The 21,735-nt window shown below is 42.5% G+C and overlaps 1 protein-coding gene across 1 annotated transcript in view; it reads right to left on the bottom strand.

Annotated features, from left to right (window-relative positions):
- WDR64 (WD repeat domain 64) overlaps positions 1-21,735 on the bottom strand; it is a 2,246,160-nt gene that overhangs the window by 1,007,165 nt on the left and 1,217,260 nt on the right. The window contains exons 16-17 of the mRNA XM_086925751.1: positions 2,350-2,496; positions 83-844 (exon numbers count right to left, since the gene is read on the bottom strand). Of these exons, the coding sequence (XP_086781877.1) occupies positions 83-844; positions 2,350-2,496 (909 nt within the window). The remainder of the gene's footprint in view (positions 1-82; positions 845-2,349; positions 2,497-21,735) is intronic.

The raw sequence follows: 21,735 nt of genomic DNA on the forward strand, positions 1-21,735 counted from the left end.
CTCCTGCCCCTCCTCGTTTTCCTCTTGATGCTTTTGGAGGATGTGTTGTTGCCGCTGGTCATTGTCTGAGTCCTCGTATGACCTCGTACTCCTCGAAAAAAGAATCTGATTCTGAAGCAAGTGTGGATGGCCCTGCTTCTGTACGGCATCCGCCACCTTCAGCACCTCTTTCTTCCCCTGTGTTTTTCGCCCTGACTGATTCGTCTTCAGAAACCTCTGACTCTTCAGTGCTCGCTGGGGTTCTGCTTCTTAATTTGTCTTGCTGTAGGGTTTTTTTTGGAGCATCGTATTTTCTTGCAAATGTTAGAATCCTTCCATTTGCATAATCTTTTTCATCCTGGATGAACTTGGATTGCTTTCTCAATTTGATTGTATTTTCGTAGTCGATTAGTCTTTTTTTTATCTGTTCACGCAACTCCTCGCATTTTTTCGTGTCTTTGTCGCTACTGATTTTCTCCTCAATGTCCTTGATCTCCTCTTGTAATTTAACTCTATCGTTCCATGCGTGTTTCACTAGCAGTTTCAGCATTCCCTGCATCACATTAGTCATATACTCAGACCATTCCCGCAGTAACTCATTATTTGGGTTTTCATACGAAGGGACCAGAAGAATTCTCAGTCCTCTAGGGACTCGCCCCACTTCCAAATATTTCTGCAGGCTGGTGGCCTCCCACAACTTGCGAATTTCTCGCTCGTAAGTCTCTTCCAGTGTGGAGAAGAGCTTAGTAAGTGAGTCAGGTGCTTCTGCTTTCTGTGATAGGGTATCTTTCTTTTTAGCCCCCGTTTTTGGTATAAACAGCGTATCTGCCGCTTTCTCCCTTTCGCTGTCCGTGAACATATCTTGCTGCAACAGTCTATTTTTCTGTACTTAGCTTTACACCCTCGCTTAAGGCTTTACGTGGTCTGCCGGGATATTTTAAACAGAATAGAAGCGTCAGTCACTCACCCGTTCCGGATCTTCCCAATCACCGGGTTCCCACGGGATCGGTCGTCCCTCTAGGGCTTGTGTTCCGTTTTCCCCTCGATTCTTCCGTGTTAGTCGTGCTGCGGTCTGATTCTCTCGCACGTCTTTCCGGCGGGGCCAGTCGGTAATAAAGTTTACGGCACGCAGGTTCCACCAACCGACGCTCCACTACGCCCACGGGTGCCTCTTATCGCACGGTGGTGTGTGTGATATGTTTCCAACGCCAAGTCCCTCAGTCCTCGGGACTTGATTTTCAAAAAGAGCACTCAAAGCCGCTACAGCTTGGTTTCGCCAAGTAGTTCTATTACAGAAACTTCTTGCAGTTTTTGGCAAGGTTACAAACGCGTTTCGGCGTTGCCGCCTTCGTCAGTGTAAACCAGCATTTTTTTGTTAGGTGATTTAAATAAAATTTATGGTGACAACCTCTCACGTGTTCTAAAAAGGTAGACATAAAAAACGGCACAATTCATGTAATTACAGCATTACTTGTGGCGGCCATCTTATAGTGGTTCAGTACCATATGCAGTCAACCACATCAATATCACTTGGTACTATATCATTATATATTCAACACATTCATATACACAATTTATATAACTATGGCAATCAATTGATTTGTTTGATCTATCATGTGTATTAGATGTGGTGAGTAATATTATCAGACATATTACTGGTCGCCTATTTTTTGGTGGCGTTCATTCGCAAGACTCATAACGATCCCGTTTAGAGCTTTGTCGAATGATTCACGGATTTAGGATCAATGGAACAATTGACCTGCCTTTGGTTTTAAGAAAAAAAAAAATATATATATATATATATTGCCACACGTTTGTTCGCAGAGCAGGACACAGGTGAGGGCGGTCAAGGCGCTGGGGGTGAACACCTCCAAAGAACATACACACACTGCTTCTTTACCAGATGGAAAGAAGCACGCCGACCAGGCATCAGGATTCAAGGTACTGGTTTATTCAGGCAAAGTGGCAGCACTGTATGCAAAAATCAAATCCACTCATTTGGGCTTTGGTCTGCCATGTAAGCACTTCATAAAAGTTTCTAAGGCACAATGTCCAGACGCGTTTCAAGAACTCCTCTTTCTCTTTCTCAATGGCGTTTGCGCTGACTAGAGTTCGTGTTCCCACCCATTCACTTTAAAGGTCCTGCCCCGAAGTGGGCGTGGCACATTGCATTTTGGGACCTGTAGTGCAGGGTCTGTCACACTCACCATTAATACGTGGAACTCTAGCACAATGTCTCATTTCAACACCCAGTGGTTTCAAGTTAAAGCTTGTCTTGCAGCATGTCGACCAATGTTCTGAAATTTGCATCCATTTCACGCTTGCATCCTTTTTGGAAAAACGCTTGTCTGCCTTCAGCCAAGTGTATACCTGTGCCTTTGAAATGATGCTAAACGTGTCGCACGCTTGTGCTCCACCTTCCCATGCCCACAACTTGCACTGGGGCGCAGTGATTGCTGGAAAACTCTGTGCTTGCTGGTAAACTCCGTGCCGCTTACCAGGCAAGTGCAGGCGGGTCTTTGAGAACAGGAGTCACAAGAAAACAGTGAAAGCAAAGTTGAGAAATAAGGAAAGGGGGCAGGGTAGAAACATTCTGACCCTATAGGCTTGCTCAGGGGGTCGTACATGGTTTTTTATGGTCGATTTTTTTTTCTTAAATAAAAAATCGCAACGTACTGTATGGTACTCGGACGCGGGGAAAAAAAACTAGAAGTCCATTTTATTCATTAGGTCTCGGGGGCAAATTCCGGTGGCAATTTTTAGAGCTATATTTCTATGACAGTGTGTAAAACTTTCCGTTTTTTTTTCCTGCATCAGTTGTACTCTCTACGCATGCGCAGCCTTGTTTGCAAATGCACTTTTTTTTCTTTTTCTTCAAGTTCGCCAAGCAAACCTCTCCTGATTTTAGGTATTAAATTTGCCACTTTCTTTTCCCTGGTCGTTTGTGTCATCCGGTGCTATACTTTTGTAATATATTAATAAACATATTGTATATATATTTATTTGAAATGTCGTGTCGATGCGCCAAATGTTGATTACATACTCCGTTCAACCGCCATTTTAGTAGTTTTCCTCCATTATTTTTATTAAATCTGTTACTTTCATTTTACCCTGCGCATATTTTCTCTGTGATCGATGAGATTTCCTGTCACAGACACAACAGTGTTTGTCCTTGGCCTCCGATCTTATCAGACTTGGCCACACGTATACCTAGAAACTAATTTGAAGGACGTAAGCCACAGCCATTACAACGTGTGTTCGTTAACAAAAAAATTATTAAGATTATGCGTTTATTATGCGTGGTAAATGCATACTAGTTGTAAAAGCATGTGTGGTAAAGCAATATGTGTGCTAATGGTTTTGTGGTGACGATCACGCGTGCTTATGGACCGGGTCTGGGCGTGTTGGAGTCTAGGGCAGCAGGCGGAGGGCCACGCAGCTCCACTAATACAATATAGAAGTAATATAGGATTTTTAAAAGTAAAAAAAAATGATTTCATAATTATCCTAGATTAAGGGCCAGATGTAGGTAAGTATATTTTACCGACTCATAAATACCGAATTTTACCGATTCGGTATTTATGAATCGGTAAAATTGAAGGAGGGAGATTTAGGTAAATTTGGTAACTGAATTACCAAATCTGTAAAAATCGGTATTTACTGAATCGGTAAATACCGATTTGGTAATGCCCATTGATACCTATGGGCCTTGAAGCCCATAGGAATCACTGGGCATTACCGAATGGGTATTTACCGATTCGGTAAATACCAATTCCAGCAAGGGTGCAGGGGGTGTCACTTTGACACCCTCTAGCACCCCAAATACAGGCATGTGTGCCATGTGGCACACAGACATGCCCTAAGGGCATGTCTGTCTGTCACATGGCATAGGTGTGCATGAACACATGTGCATGCACACCTGGATTTGGTATTTTACCACCCAATTGGATTGGGTGGTAAAATACCAAATCTGTAAGGCCTTTGGGACTCAGAAGAGTCCCACCTACATCTGGCAGTTACCGAATCGGTAAAAATATCGATTCTGTATTTTACCAATTCTGTAAATTTACCGATTCGGTAAATTTACTGAATCAGTAAAATTGCTAACTTACATCACAAATACCCATTTACCGGTCGGTAACGGCCGAAATCAGCCGTTACCGGTCGGTAAATGGCCTCCTACATCTGGCCCTAAGTCTTTTGTTAGTATGTTCATTAAATACATGAATATATGTTTTTAAATAATTAAAAACATTTGCATGTTTCGCGTATGGGGCGCTGTACATGACGTCACACAGAAGCTTTGATGTGACGCGTAACGTCAAAGCGTATTCGTAGCATATGCTGAGAATGATTAGCAGTATAAACTATGGTGCGATAACTCTCTCACTGTCAAATCAGAGCACAGGGCGCGCTATGAGAATGGTTAGAAATGGTCACTCATTGGAGTTCCAATTCAGGTGGGTGGGTTATCCACAGTATCATAACGTTATTTTTTAACCTGTTTAAGTTTGAGGTTTGCATGAAATACTATGCTATAGGCAGATATGGATGTTTAGGCAGCGCTTATGTCCATGAAGCTTGGTTATTACCATTTACATATAGGTGCCTGAAGGAGGGAAAAGAAGTTTATCTCAATGGCGAGGATTGCATAATAGCAGCAGATCACTCCTTAAAGGGTAGACACATACAATTGCATGGCTCTTGTAAACAAGATGCGCCTAATTTGGACTGAGTTTAGAAAGGTAGTCCGACACCTGCTATCATAACAACGTTCAGTTTACAGGAAACAGGAGTTATTTACTTTGAAATAATGGAGATTGTTGTGCAATGTTAGCAGGCATCGCTTACATGATTACGGTAACTGAGCGTGTGGTTTTATTAAAAAAAAAGTTGTGTTAAGCTGGATGTTCCATCTGGCTGTCGATTTCGACCTTGAAAGCAGAGTCAACCAAATGAGTCATATAAGAGCGCTATTGTCTCAAAAAGAGGTCGCTGTTATATCTGATACAGAAACATTTGTCCTTCATGTAGCAAACACCCGCACAGAAATGCATGATTTATTGAATACAGACGTGCTCTTGAATTTTGGGGAGTTAATTCAGAGTATCTTTAATGTGTCCTTGACTACGGGGTTACCTTACATTTTTAAAGTTAGAAGCAGTGGCCTTGTGACTTCTGTAGAAAGTATATTTGGTGTCTTGGCAGTGGTTTTTCATTTGTTTTTTTCCAGCATCTTTGGTGGATTCTCCTAATTGCTCACATTAGTTGCTGGTGTGCTTGTATTAATTTGTTTACTTAAATATGGATGCACATCTTGCAGCAGACGAGAATATGTCCCGGTTGTTGCTGCTCCGCAACCGAATGCTTGGTTATTACAGACCGCTGCCTCTAGCTACATTGAGTGCAGCTTATGGATTATCGTTTCGATTTTCCTTTTTCACATGCGTTTAACCTGTCTTCTATTGCCTGAGCTATGATTTCGACTGGGCCCTGGAATAATGGGACGTTGGAATGTTTTTGCAGCGGCCCATGACTTCTTGGCATGCAGTTACATTGAAGATGACCCGAGTTTTCCTCTGATGGTGATAGAGGCTCCGGTTGTTGGGGAACATGTATGTTCATTCCCACTATTGAATTGGATGGCTGAAATGTTTTCAGATGAGAACAATGACTTCCTCTTGGAGGCTGATGCTACATACTGTGCTTACACGCTGTTGGATTAAGACTCTTTAACTTTTCTACGTATTCTTTATTATTTAGCTACTGCTTTCTATCAAAGAGCGAATAACTTTTGTTTGGAAATGTGAACTTGACTCTGCTTTTCTGCATTTCTAATTCACCCACGTTCATATCACATGCTTCGTTCAAGGAAGGGTGCCGTGGGGCTGAGCCTTGCACTCACACCCTGTTAAGTTAGCATGGGTTTATTAGAAGCTTACACGCTATTTTTCCTTTCCTGCTCTGCTTTACACATGACACGTACTTGTGGTATTGTTTAGAGAATGCTGAGTATTTTGGTTTCTATGAGAATAATTTGGTATGCTAGATTTGAAAACTGCCTCGCTAGTTTTGTGTGTATAGTGGAAGCATGGAACATCAAGGTTATCTTGAATACTGTGTCTTTTATTTAGAATGATCCTCGCACTTTCGAGCCATAACACATATGCAGCTGTGGCCACCTCTGATACTTGCGCGTTTCATAATGCATTGTGGAGGCAAAGTTGCACACAGTTGGAGAACATTTGTATCTTGACAGTTTGAGGAGCACTGAATGTGATGCACTACTGCTGACTACCAGAGGTATGGGTCGCCCCATGTAATCCTATGAGACTTTCTGTAGTTATAAACTAATCTGTTAGGTAGGGAGGGTGAAATGTAGGTATATTTTTAATTTGTTTACCTTTAACATTATAGGATGCTTTTTCCGCTGACAACCTTGTTTCTGATAATGTTTGGTTGTATTATCTAAGGTACTGTGCATGAGATTATGGCGTTAGAAGTAAACATTTCAAAGTTGCACGTGTCTTTATTTACATCTTGTTTTGGACTGGTGTAAGACTATAATGAAAGAGTGCTCTTGTTATCCAGTTTACTTCATGTAATTTAAGTCTCATGTTCTGGGTTGACTTGTTATTGGTGTTTTTGCTCTAGGGCGAAGAACCAATGAATGACTGATTGCTAATCTGGTAGGGGGTTTGTGTAGTAAGGTGGGTTTTGGTACACCGTAATTCACTGAGGTCCAAAGTCTTTATACATAGTTCTGCGTATGAGCAGAATTCCTGGAACAGTAGTTACAACAAAAGGCTCGATAAAGGGCTTGCACTTTGAATATGAATATAAAATAGAAGAATAGTTGATAATCACAGCTAAGGAATGCAGTAATTAGATGTGTGTATGTGTGGATGATGTGTAGATTGAGTGGAAGATGAAAAACGTGAAAAATAAGAAAGGCTGGAGAGACGCAAACTACCCACTGCATTGTCAGTGAAGTGGATCTTTGAATTTCCAGGTCATTACACAGATAGGGTGTTGGATTCTGCGGTGGGTAGCAAGAGAAACTAGTACTACATCTAAGGAAGAAAGCTAGTGCATAAAGTACACACAATTCGGCAGATTTACAAGCTTGTGGGAAAAAGTATGCAAAAATGGCGCAAGTGGCTTGTAAACCTGCCCTAGTGTGGTAAAAAAGACGCAAGAAAGGACAGAAGTGTGCAAATTAACCACTGCTATTCATGGGTAGTAGTTACCAAGAAGGCCGAATAAATGGCCTGAACTTTGAATTTGAATTAAAGAAGAATAATTGATAAGCTCAGCGAAGAATGGTAGCAAGTAGGTGTGTGTATTTGTGGTTGTTGTTTTGATTGAGTGGAAGATGACTAAGGTGAAATATTAGAGAGGTTGCAGAGATGCAAACTTTCCATTTCTTTGTAAAGGAAGTGGGTGTTTAGTTTTCCAGTGCATATACATATTCACTGCAAAAAAACACATAGGTTTCAGCCATGTCATAGTTAGGAATTAGCATTTAAAAAACCTTGAAAATTCACTGAAAAAACAATAGGTTTGACACACGTTATAGTTAGGAATTGGCATTAAAAAAACCTTGGAAATTCACTGAAATTGAAATTAAAATTAACTGTAGTTAGCTGGACATTTCACTCATACAAAACCTTTGAAATTCTCCTGTTATAGTTAGTTCAGCTAACTATAACTCGCGTGCCCACAATGCACTGCTGATGACGTCAAATATAACATCACGCATGACATGGTCAGTGACATCACTCATGACATCACTCATGACATCTCAAATGACATCACTGATGACATCATCCCTGTGAAAGAGTGGCAGACCTCCTCTCAGCGTAATATAACTTTTGATACACCCATTCAAAAATAGAAACTACAATTTTCAAAAAAATTGAGATACGGATACCACTTACCAACAAGCTATTCAGTAATTCCACCATCTACATCCACATCCACTCATTCACCAACAGTTCTTTATAGTCACTTATACATGTACTCACTCATCATATGTACTCATACACTTATACATCCTGATACACACCGACACTCATCCATACACTTATTCTCACATATACTCACACATGCAAATCAACTATCAAACATACATTTATTTGCATATACAGCATATACACACAGCACTACACTTACTTTTACAGAAATGTACATATACTTACTCTCTTAAACAATCAGTTACAGAAACGCATACTTATTTATACAGGAACTCTTTCAATATCTCACTCTCACATATAATCACTTATATACATCAATACTCATAGAGTAGATTAAAACATATGTAGCTACTCATTTAAAAAAAAAAACATTTTTAAAGTTTCTTTATTGATCATAATAAAGCATCATAGCAAATAGTACAGTATATATTAGTACAAATCAGCTTTGATGTACATAACAGTATATACATACCAGTTTCATTTTTCAATTTTCATGAACATTGCAACTTTATAAATCCCTCCACCCTCCCTCCCCAGCACTGGTTATTCCATTTCAACAATTCAGGTCCAGCGGTGCCACAATTATGGTATCCGTGTTGAATAAGCAATAGGTTTCTTGTCTCCCTACATTTATATAGTAAGCAACACTGTATATGTTTGGTAAGGTCTGTGACTCAGCACAGACGTGAGCACATTGGTACACATCATATTCGCATATCACATAGGTGAATGCGGCCTTTCAGGGTAGACTACACCCTCCTTCCGCTTCCATATCTGTGGACGGGCTTAGTCAATATGTAGCTACTCATAAGGATACTATCGAGACAGTCAATCTCTCACTAACACACCCATACACACACTCATCCACCCATACAGTCCTGCATATATGCTGTCTTCATAATACAAACAAACAGTGAGTCACTCATTCATGCATTTATGCGCTAAGAAATACTCCACACCAAACCATACAGCCACTCATATTGATACTCAAAAAGCCAACTAATAACTCATATAGACATTCATGCAGCTACTCACCAACCCATGCAGCCAATTAAAGACAAAGTGAGACACTGATACAGATATTTACATATTTAAACATTACTCGCTAATACATGTATTCACTAAGATACACTTAATAAGTCAGTTATGCAATCATTTTTACAAAAAAACATCCATTGAGACATTTATTTATCTATTCTTCCATCGACCTTGTGATACACATTTAGAAAACATATTTAAATTTTAGAAAAAAAACATTCACTGGATGATGTCATCAGTGATGTCATTTGAGATGTCATGAGTGATGTCATGAGTGATGTCACTGACCATGTTATGAGTGATGTTATATGTGACGTCATAACATATATGAAACCTATGGTTTTTTCAGTGAATATATATATATATATATTCACTGAAAAAAACATATCTTTCAGGGACGTTATAGTTAGAAATTAGCATTTTTAAAAAACATTGAAATGAACTGAAAAAACCATAGGCTTCAGGGACGTTATACTTAGTTGGACATTTCACTCGTACAAAACCAGAGAAATTGGAACGTTATAGTTAGTAGAGTTAACTATAACTCGCGGCTCAACAATGCACTGCTGATGACGTCACATATTACATCACTCATGACATCATCAGTGTTTTCACTGATAGCATCACTGATGACATCTCAAAGGACATCACTGATGACATCACTGATGACATCATCCAGTGAATGTGTTTTTCTGTAAAGTTTAAATATATTTTATATATGTTAATGGCAAGGTGTATTGAAGAATGAGTTGGCGTATAAGTGTGTGGGTGGAGGATTTAATAGGTGTGTGACTGACTGTATCAGTTAGTGATTAAATGTGTCTTACTGAATGCATGGGTTAGTGACTAAACTGTGTGACTGTCTATATCAGTCTCTCAGTTGTTGTGTAGGCTGCTGCATGGGTTGACGATTAGGTATATGACTGTCTATATGGGTTACTCATTGGTTGCATGAGTATCTGTATGGCTGCCTCAGTGTTTTTGTGTGTGGATGGGTAAGCAGTGAGTGACTTTCTGCCTACATGTGTGAGTGGATAATTTACTGCATTTATGGGTTCAATAGTGCATGTGGAAGTAGCTGTATAGGTGAGTGAGTGTGTGTATCAGTATGTTAGTGAGTGAATGTATGTCTCACTGGTATATGTGTGAGTAACTACATATGTGAAAGGCAGTACATGTGAGTGTTGGAGTATATAAATGACTGTATGTTAGAGTGAATAATTGTGGGAGTGGCAGTATAATGAGTGTGTGCTTGTGTCAGTGATTGTATACGAGAGTGAGAATATGTTAGTATCAGTATGAATAGGTTGGATAGTGAATGCATAACTGTATAGGTTAGTAAATAGCAGTATTATTGATTCTTTACATGTCTAGCTAGGTGTGTCAATAACTCTATGGATGAGTGACGGTGTATGAGTGTTTGCATAGGTGTATGAGTACATATAATGGTGCTGTATTGATGAGTGACTGCATGTATGAGTAACTGTATGGGTGAATGAATGAATATGTGTGTATAGCTAGGAATTAGTCAGTGAGTACATAGTAACTGCTTTTGTTTTGAAAATGGTTTTGAAAATGGTAGTCTTTATTTTAGAATGGGTGTATCAAAAGTTATATTAGGTTCTGATGAGGTACATCCGATTATCACATGGATGATGTCACCAATGATATAATATGAGACGTCATCAGTGATGTCACTGACCATGTCATGAGTGATGTAATATGTGACATCATCAGCAGTGCATTGCGGGGGCGCGAGGTATAGTTAGCTCTACTAACTATTACGTTTGAACTTCTCTGGTTTTGTATGATGAAATGTCCAACTAACTATAACGTCCTGAAACCTATGTTTTTTCAGTGAATTTCAAATGCTTTTTAAATGCTAATTTCTAACTATAACGTCCCTGAAACCTATGTTTTTTTCAGTAAATTTCAAAGGTTTTTAAATGCTAATTTCTAATAATAATTAGTGATTTTATATTATCATTCCATTCTCAACCTGGTGAAAACAGCCAATATCGCCAGTTTTCCAGCAATAGCTTACACAAAAAAATCGCCTCAAATGAGAACAACAACTAACGCTAACAATATGCAGAGTAGGTGTTCCTGTATAAAAATAACATGAAAACACCACGTCCCGAACTTTCAACGAGCAGCAAAATCTGCGGTGCGAACCATAAACAGGCAATGAGATGCGTTAGCAGCAGGAATGTAACATCTGCCTTTTACTAGTTTAAAGTAAGACGACTACCTACAGTGTGAAAAGGAGCCCAGCCCAGAATCGCATCTGAAGACCAACAAATGTCATAGAGCTACTGATCATGCACCTATGACCCACAAGAACGCCACAAAACCCACTGCCACCACCCTCAGGACCTCCCGCTGACTACCCCCTCCTACTACCACCGAGGCAGCTCACAACAAGACAGCGGACTTTCCAAAAACGGCATGACCCCTCAGCCACACAATAGCTGAATGTGGTGAGATGTGGCAACCAAACATGTGTGAAGGATGCAAGTCACCCACCAATAAATATGCACAGAATACCAAGTGTAGCGGTAATGTGCTGAACAGACCTCGCTATGCAGAGCACAAACCTCTCCATGTGTACATATACTGCTGGTGCTTGTAGTGTTGTGGATAGTGGATGCAACCATGTTACCTCAAGCAGTGGGGAAAATCTTGGTCATGTACCTCTGTTGTTGTCCCCTGTAAGCAAAAGTGCAGTGGGCTGGTCCAATGTGCGCCACTCCAGCATAGAAGTGCCAATAAATAGGCTGGGGCACAGGACTTGATTCATTGTGTGAAGGCCAACACGTCTTCCAAAGCATCGGCCCTCACCCTGCCATATGGCTGCCGCCATGAACGAAGGCCTCCTCGACACAGGCCCCCTGCGAACACAGCAGCACAGCACCGCAGACTTATGTCTGTACTGACTACTGCCTTTGATATACACTGTGGATAGCAGATTCACAATTCAGATGGAGTGGCAATTGCAGATGATGCAGTCCAGTAGGCAAGACACATTGCTCCCAGTGCAACCTGCCCATACCACGCATCATTGCAGGCTGCACACACGCTGAGTGCCAGAGGTACCACTAACTCAGTGCACCACAAGTCAACGCCACGTGGACCTATTAAGGCAGAATTGATTAGACAAAAGATATTGCTACCAGTGTGGCCCGCCCGGGCCACGCATCATCGCAGGGTGCTCACATGCTGAGTGCTTCAGGTTTCACATCTAGTGCCCCTAACTTAGTGAGCACAAGTCATAGACCCTTTATGATTGAATCTGTGTGTGTGATCCAATGATTACGAGCACCAGCCATTCACTGAGGGCTGGCTTACACTCACCCCACACGCTTCCAGCACAGACGTCACTGGACATGTGACCCGGGTAATAAAAAGGGGTCGAGTGCACGTGCCCGTACCCAGTTCCACTATCTATCTAACTGTGTCCATGTGTTCATTATGTATGCATGATGCTGACCCTGGGCCCTACCACATTACATTCTGCTATGCACAGCGCTCGCACCCATGTTACCTCTGGTAGTGAGGAAATCTTTGGTTATGTAACTTTGTCTCAATCATGGATAAGTACATAGGTAGAGAATGAATTATTAGAGTACTGCAAGGAAAGTGTATAGTGAATTAATAAGTGCTTCTGAATTGGCGGAGTGATTGGATAAGTACATATGTTGGTGGAGCTTAACCTCAGAGCACAAGCTTGGCTCTAATTGGCCACCCTCCATGTGCCAAACATGGAAATTTGGGCCTTGCATGGCCCTGTATTCCTACAGCTGCAACACTCCACTGAATGTGCAATAAACATTCATATCCACACAGATGTGTAATGTGCATGAACTTTCATGTGTGAAAGTATGGATGAAAGTAGGGTCAGTGATTCCCCCTACCTTCCATTTTGGCTATGTTTTGAGTCTTGGGTCACAGGGTGACACATTGGCACTTGCTGCCCGGGTGGCGGCAGCACTACAACAGTAGCACCCGCATCAGTTTGTTCCTCATACAGCCCAGGATAGAACCACGCACAGTGCTCCGGAGTCATTGTTCATAGACTCATGAAGGACTGGCATACGTCAGGCATGCCCACTCCGCTTACGCATGCAGGGAAGGACAACAACACTACATGACCCAGATTTTCATTGTAGTGGTCTGCTGCTCACATGTCTAGTTATCAGTATAACACACAAGATGATGGACGGAATGTCGCACAATGGTAAAACATTCACCCCAGTCACAGATCTGGGTTTAATCCATCGTTATTTTACTCACCAAGCCCCCCATTTCCGACATGGCCATATGCAAATCAGTCTTGAACCTCTGCCTCATGGGAACAGTACAACCCGAACTGCCAGGCCATGTCTTCCCTGGACTGGAATCAAGCAGCCTAGAACCGGTTTATGGCTATCAGCCATCTTCATCCAGGATAGCTGGGTCAAGACTGATTTGCATATGGTCATGTCTGAAATGGGGTGGTGTGGTGAGCAAAATAATGATAGATTAAACACAGATCTGTGACTGGGGGTAAATGTTTTGCCATTGTGCGACATTCCGTCCATTAAATGTTATTTTTGCTAGTTATCAGTATGCCAAAGGCACTCCCTGATGTCTGGTTTACACCCACACCACACCCATCAAGCACAGACGTCACAGGACACGTGACCTTGCCAAAAAAAAGGACCGGACACACGTGCCCTACGCCATTACCATTTCAGACTTGGATGGCACCGGATGCACTGACTAAGCTTTAGGGCTCCATTATGTCCCGGCACATGGTTGGAGACACACCGGTGGCAGAAAGTTGAGCTGTGAGGGTTTTGTCCACAGTATGAGCCCTCACTGTCCCTCTCCATCTCTTTATTTCTCTCCCACACTCTTTCTCTCTCTCTTCCTCTCTATCACACTGTTTTTCTCTTTTTCTCTCTTTTCTTCTCTCTCTTCCTCTTTCTCTCTCTCTTTTTCTTTCTCTCTTCCTTTGTTTCTCTCTTCCTCTTTCTCATACTGTTTTTCTCTCTCTCTCTTCCTCGCTCTCACTGTTTCTCTTTCTCTTCCTTCTCTCTTTCTCCCTTTCTCTCTGTCTTCAACTCTCTCTCTCTTTCTCTCTTCTTCTCTCTCTCTCTCTCCTTTGATGTACGCATGACGCACAATCTTCTCTTGCTTTTTGTCTAGCAGGCTGTGATTCACAGATTGACGACCCCCCTACATGGACCTCCGGCCACGAGGCGATAACTTCAGTTAGTGCCACCTGACCTGAGCACGTCTGCAGCCTGAGATGATGCGTGGCCATCCTAGCAATCAACACCCACTTTGAATTGTGAGCTTGGCTTGACTGCGTGTACGCAATGGCTGAGGAGGTTGCTTCGGAACGTGGTGGACTCTCTTCGACACATGCCGGTGGAGGAAGGTGAGCAGAGAGGCTTGTTTGTGAAGCAGCGGGCAGTCACCTCTTGGCAGTGGGAGTGGATGGGGTTCAGCAGCCTGGGTGCGCAACAGCGGGCAGATAACTCTGGGCAGTCGGAGTGGATGGGGTGAAGCAGCCTGGGTGCACAGCAGTGGGCAGACACCTCTGGGCAGTGGAAGTGGATGAGATGCAGTAGCCTGGGTGCGCGGCGGTGGGCAGACACCCCTGGGCAGTGGAAGTGGATATGGTGCAGCTGCCTGGATGTACAAAGGCGGGACAGTGATTTAGGCGTGCGCAGTTGTATGTACTTTGCCATTACTTATTCCACTCTATTTCTCCCCCTCCATCTCTTCCTTTCTGTCACTCACACTCTTTCTATTTCTCTCTCTCTCACTCTCTATTGCTTTCTTTCTCTCTCTCACACTCTTCCTCTGTTTCTTCCTCTCGCTCTCATTTTTTCTCTTTCTCTCTCTCTTCCTCTCTGTCTCACTCTTTCTCACTCTCTCTCTTCCTCTCTTTCACACTATTTCTCTCTTTCTCTCTCTGCTCCCTGTATCTCACTCTTTCTCTCTTTCACTCTTTCTCTGTCTTCCTCTCTCTCTCACTCTCTCTCTCTCCCACTCTTTCTCTCTCTTTCTCTCTCTCCTTTGATGCATGCATGAGGCACAATCTTATTCTGCTTTTTGTCTTGCAGGCTGTGATTCACAAATGGTACATAGATGACACACCATGGCTGTACAAGGTTTTATTTGTTGTTGTTTTATTCAAATAAAATGTTTTATATATAAATCCATACCTGACTGTGATTTTTATTTGTCCAACCTCACATGCATCTTCTTAATTATAATTGTGTGACATCAGCCAATTTGTTACGTTCCAGATTTCCTAAGGTTGCTGTCACATTTGTTTGTGGTGGGGGGGTGAGGGGGAATGGCGGACATGGGGCTGGTGGCAGGGGGTGTCCGAGCAGTATAGGGTGTCCAAGCTGCATGATCGTTCGCTTCATTGCATCTGTGGTCGTTCAGGTGTGGCTCTGGGCTGGGCTCCCTTTCATGATGCAGGTTGTAGTCCGACTTTACACCAGCTGAGAGCACGTGTAGCCTTCCTGCTACTAACGCACCTTATCATCTGTTTTGTACTCTCTTCGACGATCTTGCCGGTGGTTGAGAAACTTGGGTAGGGATGTGTTTGCCACTTTTTGCACGGGAATGCCTACTCTACATCTCATTAGCAATATTCCAGGGTCATCTGTGACAATGCTTTTTGAGGCTGCTATCGCTGGTAAACTGGTTGTATGGGCTGTTTGCTCCAGCTTGTGAATGGTGCATTAAATTTATCACCAATTTGGTTGCGATAAAGTGCTGGTAACTCGGCGATGTGTCCTTGACAATATACCCCTCTGTGTTTGAAAGACAGAAGAAGTACTCGTGTGCCGCGCTGAGAGCCGCACACCTATTGCTTTCACAGGAGGGGCTGCGCTGAGAGCCGCGACTCCATTAAAAAAAAAATCCACTTTCACTAATTTACATTAACCTCGGGGACCCCATCCCCCAAAGCATGCTGACATGTTCATGATTTCTTTAAAAAATAAGAAGAGGGCCGGGTCGGCCGCCTCCCATGGCCAATTCTGGCCCGATGACCCCATCCCCCGGGGCCTGGCCTCACTGTTGGGGACCGTGGGGTGAACTCCAATGCCCCAATGGTCCCGCTGGCTCCCCGCATCCTGCAAGAGCCGGCATTGCTTTTCCACACAGGGAGCTGCTGACATGCACCTTCTGTGTGGAAAAGCAATCAGCTTTGGATTTTGGAAGTGAGAGCAGGTTTCCCAGTTCTCACTTTCAAAATCCAAAGCAAGTTTGCTATGACAGGGCGGGAATCATGCGGCTCCCACCCTGTATTAGCAAACAGCACTGTCGTGAGGGTGGGCATCCCGGAACACTGCATGAGCAGGCCCTGGGGCGGGTGGAGGTCCCCAGGACCATCAATGGCTCCAGGAGGGGGGCCGCTCGGCCCTCCTCCCAACATGAGTGAAGCCCCGGGGAGGTAGTGGTCCCCGGGGCGGCAGGGGCCCCAGCAGGACCAGCTATTATTTTTTAGGAAATGCCCCTGGGACCTAGTCCACCTGGGGGCCTTATGAAAATAAAACGTGGAAACCCGCGCTTCATTGTTTTTAAACTTTTTTGGTGGAATTTGCGACCCCAGCGCGTATTGCACCAACATTTTTACAAACAAAAATCTTTTTTGGGCCCTGGTGGTCCTTCTGGGACCCCTTGAGCAGACAAAGGGGGTCAGAGTTTTTCTACCCTGCTCTTTTTTTATATTTTTGTTTCTCTGTTTTCTGCTGACTCTCTTCTTCTAAGTCACAAGATGGCTGCCAACACTTCCTGGTTCGAAGTGTTGGCAGCCAATCACCCCATGACGCTCGTGCTCGGAAGTTAGGCCCACCGGATATCAAAACTTGTATGTTTTCAATTTCTTAGCAACTCCTGAAAGGATTTACACTATTTAAAAAAAGGTCGCTTTCTGATCGAAGCACTACCTTTTTGCCAAATTTGGGGTAATTCCGTTCAGTAGTTTCGGCTGTAGCCTTGCCCAAAGTTTCCTATGGGAAATTTATTTTTTTAGTCTTATTTTTTTTTTTTAATATTTTTATTGTAAGATAAAACAAAATTTTTCTTGGCACACAACATACACAACATATACAAAATGCATAATATATATACAGAAATTAAGTAAACAAAGAATTACTGTCAAGAAATACTGTATATCCTTAGTCAAATCCTTTTCCCTTCATACAACCAACAAAACATATAAGAGGGAAAAAAATTTTTTTTGTTAATTCATCCAGTTTACATTTAGTCTTTCTTTCCAATGGTGAACTGGTTCCCATATTTTCATACCCAATCTTCTTGCCCTTTTACCTTTCCTAGCATATATGCCCTTTTCAAGGTTGAAAGTCCCCAATAATAAAGCAATCCATTGTTGTGTTGTGGGAGGTAAAGGATCCCGCCAAGCTCTAGCAATTACTAACCTATACACCGCCATTGCTAAAAATAAAAATTCAGAATAGTCACCATCAAATCCCCTAACCCCTAACATAATTATAGTTGGTGTTAAAATCACATTCAAACCAAGTGTATGACCCATAAATTCTTCAATTCCCTTCAATAAAATGCTTAATTGTGGGCATAGCGCAAAAATGTGAATACTATCTGCTGCCGGTGCACTGCAGCGAGAGCAGGTAATCCCTGTGGTCGCACCCCATTGCGCAATGCGATCCGGTGTGTGGTAGAGTTGGTATAAAGTTTTGAAGTGTTGAGATTGGAGCGAGGCAGAACGCAAAACAGAACATCCTAATTCCAGCGAGTCCAGAAACACTGGCTCTGTATCCCTAATTTCCCTGCCCATTTATCACCACATTTTCCAGTGTCATCCTTTTTTAATTCTGCTAAACTGGCATAGAAATAACGAATAGAGCACACCCCGCCCTGCTCTATAGATTCCATAAGATTAATTTTTCCAAATCCACTTTCTCCTCCTTTTTTCTTACTAAAAAAACTCCTAATCTGCAAATACTTAAAACAACTATGTCTTGTTATATTATATTTTGACATCAAATCTGAGAATTGTAATATATTTTTGTCTAATCCCAACAGATCTCCTATCTTTTTAATTCCTTTCATATCCCATTCTGCCATTATAGCATCGGAAAAGATTAAAGATGGTAATGTTTTATTCCTATATAATCTGGTATATCTATTGTATCTACCCAATCCGCATCTTTTTGCTACCGCTCACCAGGTGTTATACGCAGCCATAACTGTCTTAAAGCGTGTGAGTTTATAGTAAGAAAAGTCAGCACAGTTTAAGAAAGCATTTGCAGTGTCTGAACCCATTACAAGAGAATATACCATAGTTGAAAAGGATTTAACATTCAAATCTAATTCACTTGCTCCCATCAAACCCTGGGTATATTGAAGTACAGAGGCCCAATAATATAACCTAAAGTCCGGAACCCCCCAACCTCCGCTAGCCCTTGGTAAAGTCATAAACTTATAAGCCCTTCTGGTCTTTCCATATGACCATATAAATTTATTTAGAATCAACTCCAGCTTATTAAACCAGATTGATTTGAACATAAGTGGTATTGTGCGGAAGAAATAAAGGAATTTGGGGAGTATAAGCATTTTAATTACATTTGTGCGGCCCACTAACGTGAGTCTAAGATTGTTTATTCTAGCCAGTTCTAAACTTACTTTCCTCATTAACGGGGAGATGTTACGCTCTACCACAGTATCAAGATTAGGCGAGATCTCAACTCCTAAATAAACTGCTGCAGAAACCACCCGTATGTCATTGCATTGGACCATTGCATTTTTTATAATCTGCGTTTTTGCGCTGTTTAATTTATATCTAGATATTATGCCGAATTTACGAGCCTCTAACTCAATCTCACCCATTGCTTTAGATGGATCTGTGGTGATTATAGCGACGTCGTCTGCATACGCTAACACATTAACTTCTAGCCCATTTGAACAAAGAGGGGGAAAACTAGGGTTAAACTTAAGGTAACGCAGATACCTGTCCATATACAATGCAAAGAGGAGAGGGGAACTAGGGCAACCCTGTCTAGTGCCTCTTTTTATCTGTACAGCCGCGGTTAGGTCTCGATTAACCTTGATTCTAGCTGTTGGTGCCGCAAATCCATAAAAAAAAAAATCCACTTTCACTAATTTACATTAACCTCGGGGACCCCATCCCCCAAAGCATGCTGACATGTTCATGATTTTTAAAAAAAATAAGAAGAGGGCCGGGTCGGCCGCCTCCCATGGCCAATTCTGGCCCCGATGACCCCATCCCCCGGGGCCTGGCCTCACTGTTGGGGACCGTGGGGCGAACCCCAATGCCCCAATGGTCCCGCTGGCTCCCCGCATCCTGCAGGAGCCGGCATTGCTTTTCCACACAGGGAGCTGCTGACATGCACCTTCTGTGTGGAAAAGCAATCAGCTTTGGATTTTGGAAGCGAGAGCAGGTTTCCCAGCTCTCACTTTCAAAATCCAAAGCAAGTTTGCTATGACAGGGCGGGAATCATGCGGCTCCCACCCTGTATTAGCAAACAGCACTGTCGTGAGGGTGGGCATCCCGGAACACTGCATGAGCAGGCCCTGGGGCGGGTGGAGGTCCCCAGGACCATCAATGGCTCCAGGAGGGGGGCCGCGCGGCCCTCCTCCCAACATGAGTGAAGCCCCGGGGAGGTAGTGGTCCCCGGGGCGGCAGAGGCCCCAGCAGGACCAGCTATTATTTTTTAGGAAATGCCCCTGGGACCTAGTCCACCTGGGGGCCTTATGAAAATAAAACATGGAAACCCGCGCTTCATTGTTTTTAAACTTTTTTGGTGGAATTTGCGACCCCAGCGCGTATTGCACCAACATTTTTCACAAAAAAAATCTTTTTTGGGCCCTGGTGGTCCTTCTGGGACCCCTTGAGCAGACAAAGGGGGTCAGAGTTTTTCTACCCTGCTCTTTTTTTATATTTTTGTTTCTCTGTTTTCTGCTGACTCTCTTCTTCTAAGTCACAAGATGGCTGCCAACACTTCCTGGTTCGAAGTGTTGGCAGCCAATCACCCCATGACGCTCGTGCTCGGAAGTTAGGCCCACCGGATATCAAAACTTGTATTTTTTCAATTTCTCAGCAACTCCTGAAAGTATTTACACTATTTAAAAAAAAGGTCGCTTTCTGATCCAAGCACTACCTTTTTGCCAAATTTGGGGTAATTCCGTTCAGTAGTTTCGGCTGTAGCCTTGCCCAAAGTTTCCTATGGGAGATTGATTTTTTTAGTCTTATTTTTTAAATTTCTCAAAAACTACAGAACGGATTTACACCATTTAAAAAATGAGGTCGCTTTCTGAATCAAGCTCTAGCTTTAGCCCGTCTCAAAATTTTCGATGAAAATTAACATGGGGAAAACGAGTTATGGGACGAGTTTTGGGACCCCGCCCCGCCCCCGCTTCACGAATCACCCCCAAACTTTCAGGATAGCAGCTGACCTGGATAGACTTCTTTTTGGAGAATTTCAAGAAGATTCATCAAACAACGCCAAAGTTATTAACAAATCAAAAAATGCTTTTCCTATGGAATCTGTATATATATATACGCACGAAGAAGAAAACTAATCAAATACATGGAAAAACAGTATAGTAATCTAATGAAAAAACTAAGAAGCAACTCCAACCTGATAATTAACAAGGCTGATAAGGGGGGTAATACTGTCATCTGGCCCCGGAGTCTATATATGGATGAGGCGGAAAATCATTGAATGACACCACGTGTTATAGGAAAGGCAGTTTTAATTATATTAAGTGCCTTAAAGACACCATACACAAGGAATTAAATCAATGGAAGCGTGAAGGATTATTGAGTAAACAAGAACATGCATTTTTGAAAAATGACTTCCCAGTGACACCCTTCTTTTATCTGATTCCTAAGATCCATAAGCAAATTTCCCCTGTTCCGGGGCGACCAATCATCTCCGCTCAGGGGAGCTTATTGGAATCCATTTCCAGATATGTGGAAGCCTTACCATCCTTCATCAAAGACACTGGACATTTCCTCTCTAAAATCAATGGTATAAAATGGGAAAATGAATTTGTGCTTATTGCTTTAGATATAAATTCCCTATATACCAGTATATCTCATGTGGATGGACTCAATGCCGTCAAGTTTTATTTGGGGAAACGTAGCATTGCATACAGTCAACATAGCACTATGCTACTTAGAATGTTAGAACTGTGTTTGAATAACAACTACTTTTTGTTTAACAGGGAGATTTATCAACAGTTGAGGGGGGTGGCTATGGGGGCATGCTTCTCCCCCACCTATGCTTGTTTACATGTAGGGTGGTGGGAGGAGCATGTCCTCATGGGTGCATTCCCCAATTGTATAGTGCATTTCTGGCGCTTCCTTGATGATATCTGTATGGTGTGGAGGTGTTTAATAGAATCAGCTACTGAATTGGTCAATAAAATCAATGAGAACCAACTTAATTTACGATTCACCTCCCAAATCAGCACCAATCAGATCCAATTCTTAGATGTAGAAATTTACATCTCTGAAGGTACATTGCAGACCCGACTTCACAGAAAATCAACAGCGGGCAATGCGATATTGCACGCCAGTAGTTCGCATCCTAATCATCTTGTCAGAAGCATCCCCTATGGGGAGTTTCTGAGGATGCGTAGGATCTGTAGCTCGGAGGCAGATTTGAAGAGGTGCCAGAATGAAGCATTCAAGAGATTTTGTGCCCGGGGCTGTGATCCCTCG

This window comes from Lissotriton vulgaris, chromosome 6 (assembly GCF_964263255.1).
Source record: "Lissotriton vulgaris chromosome 6, aLisVul1.2, whole genome shotgun sequence".
In the NCBI taxonomy this organism is placed as follows: domain Eukaryota; kingdom Metazoa; phylum Chordata; class Amphibia; order Caudata; family Salamandridae; genus Lissotriton; species Lissotriton vulgaris.